This window comes from Lolium perenne, chromosome 7, assembly GCF_019359855.2.
Source record: "Lolium perenne isolate Kyuss_39 chromosome 7, Kyuss_2.0, whole genome shotgun sequence".
NCBI lineage: Eukaryota > Viridiplantae > Streptophyta > Magnoliopsida > Poales > Poaceae > Lolium > Lolium perenne.
The window spans coordinates 105,906,908-105,912,839 of NC_067250.2; the positions used below are offsets into that span (position 1 = coordinate 105,906,908).

The 5,932-nt window shown below is 47.0% G+C and overlaps 1 protein-coding gene across 1 annotated transcript; it reads right to left on the bottom strand.

Annotated features, from left to right (window-relative positions):
* Positions 1-276: 276 nt before the first annotated feature.
* LOC127316405 (desmethyl-deoxy-podophyllotoxin synthase) lies at positions 277-3,595 on the bottom strand. The gene is made up of 2 exons (XM_051346792.1): positions 2,549-3,595; positions 277-1,034 (listed from the first exon to the last, which is right to left on the bottom strand). Exons 1-2 carry the CDS (start codon positions 3,518-3,520, stop codon positions 402-404), a joined length of 1,605 nt encoding a protein of 534 aa, XP_051202752.1. The 5' UTR covers positions 3,521-3,595; the 3' UTR covers positions 277-401.
* Between the last annotated feature and the right edge of the window lie 2,337 nt (positions 3,596-5,932).

Here is a 5,932-nt window from a genome sequence, read left to right on the forward strand (position 1 = left end):
TCAAAAATGTGATAAGGTGCAAACTCACAGAGCAATCAGGAAGGCTTATTCGGATTTTGGCACTTGGTGTGATAATTTTTTTTAGCTGCCTCTGACCCCTTGATACTTTGAGCTTGTTTTTTCATAGCTCTGCGCCCTGTATTAGCTTTTAATTTTTATATTTATTTTCACCTTTTGAAGAAACTTTGATATGAGAAAATACGAACATTAAGGAAACCTACTATACAGCTTAAAAAATATTTTTCTATCGTGCATACTAATACAGATAATTGTACCTGAACACAACGTTTGCAATGAGCTTCTCTTATTCTAATGCATAAATTGTACAGTGCAATAATGCCATATGCTAAAGGGGCGGAAATATGAATATACATTTCCATGCATAAATACACTTCTTTGTATCACTTTGATGATGTAGCCTTGAAGCCCGCATGTGGAATAGCTCTGAGTTGAAGATCATTCCTTCTGTTTACTGTCAACCCAAACTTCTCAGACATGTCAAATGAAGCTAGGCTATCCCCATCAGGAAGCATCCAATCAAAGTGATACAACAGGTTTGCCAATGTGATGTGCACGGTCGACGTGCTGAATAACATCCCAGGACATTGTCGTCGGCCGGCCCCGAAGGGAATTAATTCAAAGTATGCCCCATAATAATCCATGATGTTGTTCTCAAATCTCTCAGGCTCAAACTCTTCAGGATTTTTCCAGGATCTTGGATCTCTTGAAATTGCGAAGATATTAACTAATACATTGGTGTCTTTAAGCATGTCATAACCCATGACTGTACAGTCCTCTCTGGCCCTGCGGGGTACTAGAGGAAAGGGTGGATGCAACCTGAAAGCTTCCTTGATGACCATCCGCAGGTATTGGAGTTCAGCAATGTCACCATTAGTAATGACAGCTCGGTCTTCACCGAGCACCACACGAATCTCTAGTTGTGCCTTAGCCATGGCTTTAGGATTGTTCACAAGCTCTGACATAGCCCACTCCAAAATTGTTGCTGTGGTAATAGTGCCACCAGCAAACACGTCCTGGAAAAACGATATGGTATGGTGATACATTATATTTATTGAAGCGTTTTTTTAATAATGTAGAACCAACATACGGTGCATAGTACTTTATTCATTTTCGTCTAAGAATCAGCAGTGCAAAGGCCATATACAATGAACACCAAGGGTTTCTATTAGGTTTTCCAGGTGATGAGGACACGATAACTTCACGCAACTTGTTTACGAGCTAGTTTTGCCGGTCGTATGTTTTGTCTAGCGATATGCCACACCGAGTATATATACGTAGTCTGGCATTTGTCGAGGCTTTCGTTGAGTCTTCATATACTCGGCCACTTTGGTGGTTCCCCCTCCTATATTAGTACATGCAATCGCATGGTTTGGAAAAAAAATCGATAAAAGTCAAGTCAAACAAAAAAGGGAAAGTCAATTATTTCAAGCATATTGGTATATATCTAATTGGATAAAGCATGATTCAATTATGTCTAATATTACCTTCTTTTTATGCTCCAAGGTATACAGGTGAAACAAATAGTAAGAAAAAAGTCCCCGTTTCAAAAATAAAAAAGTGGAAAGATTAATATTTATGTTTAGAGCTATATGTGATTTCGTGTTAAAAAACAAGGAGTCAAAGCAAAAAAAAAGTTAGAAATCAAAAGAACACGACCAATTCTCAGTCAACATATAGTTAAGTTAAGTCTCGGTCAGATGTAATCATCCGGTTGCATGTGAAATTTTGCCTGATACTAACATAGACTAGTATCATTGTAGAGATAGTATCATAAACTAGTACGTATCATGTGCATGATACTAGTGTATGATACTTTTCATTGTGACTAGTCTAACTTAGCTAGTAACATCACACATTTCAAGGTATTTTGGTGACATGGATACCAATAAATGAAGGAAGAGAGGAAGTGGTAGCTATGTTACCATAACGACAAAATAAGTCTACAAATTAATAAATGAATTGCATGATACCTCCTCTAAATTACTTTACATTATGAAGATACTAACATAGATTAGTAATTTATGCATGACACCACCTTATGTTAGGCTAGTCATAGTGGAGAGTAACTTAGACTAGTAACATGACATATGTTACTAGTCTAAGTTACTACCTCCATAGTGGGTAGTAACTTATATGTGGTGTCATGCATTGTGTCATTTACTATGGTGTAGACTCAACTTGTCTTGGGGTGTGTGATGTTATGGTAACATAGCTAGTTACCACCTCACTCTCTTTCTTCATTAATTGCCATGCCATGTCACCAAAATGTCTTGGGTTGTGTGATGTTACTAGCTAAGTTACTCCCACTATGAGCAGTCTTACTATGAGTAGACTGAGAATCACATATAGGACGCAAACTTGTGTTTATAGGAGTACGATGTAGATATGTAACCAGGTGCTAAATGAGTAAATGTGGTCAAAGTCGGACACCTTGGATCGAAGCAAATCAATTAACCATGCGCTGAAAGAAATATGTTCTTCTTACAGTATATTAGTAGTACAAAAGGAAAAAGGGGAAAGTACTCACAAACAAGACGGCGCCTATGATCTCTGTGGTTAGAGGGAATTCCAACGAGTCCTCCCGCTGCAGCCTGAGCAGCACTCCCAGCAGGTCCTCTTCGTCGGTGCAGCAATCGCCACCGCGGGCAGCTCGAGCCGCCTTGCGCTCCTGGACAGTGTCGGCGATGATGCGCTCGATGCGACCGTGGCTCCTCCTCAGACGTCTCTCGCCGTTGCTAAGCCAGCGCGCGAGCCGCCACGACGGGAAGAGGTCGACGAGGCAGAAGCCCGCCACCAGCTCCATGGCCTGGTGCAACTCGCGGATGAACTCCTTCTGCCGCGTGAACTTTCCGCCGAAAACCGCACGGCACACGACGTCGTTGCTGAGCGCCGTCACCATCTGGCTCACATTGACGGTGGCGCCGGCGGAGGCAGCGGCGGCGATGGAGCGCACGAGGTTGCCCACCTCCTCGGCCTTGATGGCCTCGGCGCGCCTCGCTTGCTTGGAGCCGAGGAGCTCCATGACGCAGACCTTGCGCATCTGTCGCCACGGCTCGCCGTAGGGGGCGAAGGCGATGTCCCTGCCGCGGGAGCCGAAGATCTCCTGCGTGGCGCTGCGCGGCCGGCCCGCGAACGCGAGGTCGTTGGTCTTCATCACTAGCGCCGCCACCTCGGCGTTGGAGACCACCAAGGTGGGGACTTCGCCCAGCCTGAGGTGCATCAGCGGCCCGTGACGGCGAGACAGGTCCGCCATTGTGCGGTGCGGGAGGACGCTGACGACGTGGTGGAGGCTGCCTATGATGGGGAGCGTCCATGGCCCTGGAGGCAGCAGCTTCTTGGGCCTATTGTTGCGAGCGGAGAGCAGCTTCAGAAACGAAATTGCCAGCAGCGTGAGCAGGGCTATGAGACACAAGCTGAACCATTCCTCCATGGTCGGCAGCTGCTCGGCGAGTGCAACGGCAATCAATTTAAATTGACTTGCAGCTTGCCAAGGCGTCATATGTGTAGGCAGGCAGTGACAGCCTCCAAGTTTGAGATAGAGAGTGAAGCTACAAACCCTCGGGACTCGGAGTGGCCGCACAATGCTAGATGCTTTCCTAGTGGGGTAGTAGTGGGCTTTATATAAAGTGGGCAAGATTGTGCTAGAGACGTCAAAACACGGTCTTTTCATGTCTTCGTTCTCATCAGAACATGGGGCATGAACGCCCAGTCGACATCGCCAAATCACACAAGGGCAGTAAGAAATCCGAAAGTACATAGCATGCCGACGAAGCTGCGATACAAGGCCCATGCTTGGGCGTGACACGTACAACTCCACGTCTCAGATCCTGGACCGCCTACGGCGGCGAGATCTAGCTAAACTAGCTAGTATTCATTCACGGGTATGGCGCTTTTGTACTCACCGGTATGGCAGGACTGATCATACAGAGAAGTCAGGATATAATCCAAATCGGCGTTCCAACAGCCAACTGTTCCATCACTAGTAGAAAAGTCTTATATGAGATCTTATTTTTGTGGCGCACCAGCCAACTATGCGTCACAGAAAGGTTTTTTTTTGTGGCGCATCTGGCATGGTGCGCCACAAAAATAGCTTATTTTTGTGGCGGACCAAAAATCCATGCGCCGCAGAAATTAGGTGGGGCCCACACCCTGCCACCCCCAATCATTGGTTTCACTATTTCTATGACGAACTGTACTTGGTGCGTCACAAAAATAAGGTATTCTGTGACGTACTGGCCTCGGTGCATCATAGAAATAAGATATTTTGTGGCGCACTATCATTGGTGCGCCACAGAAATAAGTTATTCTGTGGCGTCTGGTGCACCGTAGAATTAGCGAACCAGATCTACAAAAGTGCCAACCTCCCACCTACCACACTAGCCAAGCCATTCTTCTTCCTCCTCCATCTAGCTCGTCCCCCTTCTCTCTCATCCCAATTTGGCCATACTTTTCACTTGCTTGGGTACTTATTGCACTTACTTTGGTTGATACATAATTGGTGTTGAGAAGGCTCTCCATACTCTCTCCTCCTCTCCAACTCATCGATCGCGGTCTCGTCTCGGTATCGAATCTACAAGGTGAGTAGTTGGAGGAGACATACATATGCTTGAAGGAGACATGCATATGCTTGTCGATTTTGTGTGGCCGTCGTGTGTATGGATGCTTGTTGCAGGTGAAGCGCTTGTGTGTGTGCCGGTGTGGTGCATGGATGTTTGCCGAAATGTTGATTCATTTTCGTTTCGGCAAATTTTTGCACTACCCATATGTCCTACCTTTAGGAGAGGTCATGCCGAATTTTCTCTCTCCATGTATACCTTTAGGAGAGGTACGGCCCATGCATGTGTGTGCATGTGTTGCGGTTCTAATTTCCTGTTCTATGTATACCATTGGCAGGCAAGCATGGTCCTCTCGATGAGTTCCGCTCGAATCTCTAGATACAAGATAGACGCGAAGGAGGACATGATTCGGAACAATAGGCGCCAGATAAGATGTCCGTGTCGATCATGCAAACTCGAGCACTGGATCAACCCTGATTCCGGACAACTGGAGGAGCACCTGCTGAGGTGGGGTTTCATGCAAGACAACCAGGCGCGGCCGGCCCCATCAAATTGTGCGCATGAAGACCATGGCAAGCGAGACGACAAAGCACCACATGTTGGCGGAGACTATCATCACGAAGAAGAAGTCGGCGGAGAAGATCATCATGAAGGAGAAGATGTCGGCGGAGAAGATCATCATGATGAAGAAGAAGATTCCGGCGTGACCCCGCTAATTTCGGCCTTGCGGGATTCTCATGTTCAAGATCTGCTCCTCCAGGAGACGAGCAACGACAGAGCTGCAGCCAGAGAGAGCCAAGCTGTCGCAAATGGAGAAAGACGGGATGACTCCGATCTTTCCTGGGTGCCGTCCGCAGGATACGCGCTTGCATGTAACGCTTGATTATCTGCAGATGAAGACGCAGAACAAGTGGACCGATTCCAGCTTCAGCAAGAACTTGAAATTCTGGCACGATCGTCTCCCGGAGGGGAACACATTGCCAAGTAGTATCGAGGAGGCCAAGAAAGTCGTGTGGCCTCTTGACCTACCGCACGAAAAATACCACGCCTGCATCAATGATTGCGTGATTTATAGGGGCGAGTACAAGGACAGAACCACATGTCCGGTGTGCGGCCACGGACGGTACAAGGTTGGGAACAAGAAGGTACCTCGAAAAGTGGTATGTGATGGCGTGTAACTCACACGTTCGTTGGGAACCCCAAGAGGAAGGTATGATGCGCACAGCAGCAAGTTTTCCCTCAGAAAGAAACCAAGGTTTATCGAACCAGGAGGAGCCAAGAAGCACGTTGAAGGTTGATGGCGGCGGGATGTAGTGCGGCGCAACACCAGGGATTCCGGCGCCAACGTGGAACCT

Coding starts and splice junctions, on each gene's coding strand:
- LOC127316405 (XM_051346792.1), bottom strand. CDS start 3,520: ATGACGCCTTGGCAAGCTGCAAGTCAATTTAAATTGATTGCCGTTGCA. Junction 1,035..2,548: donor TCATAGGCGCCGTCTTGTTT/GTGAGTACTTTC, acceptor TCGTTTTTCCAG/GACGTGTTTGCTGGTGGCAC.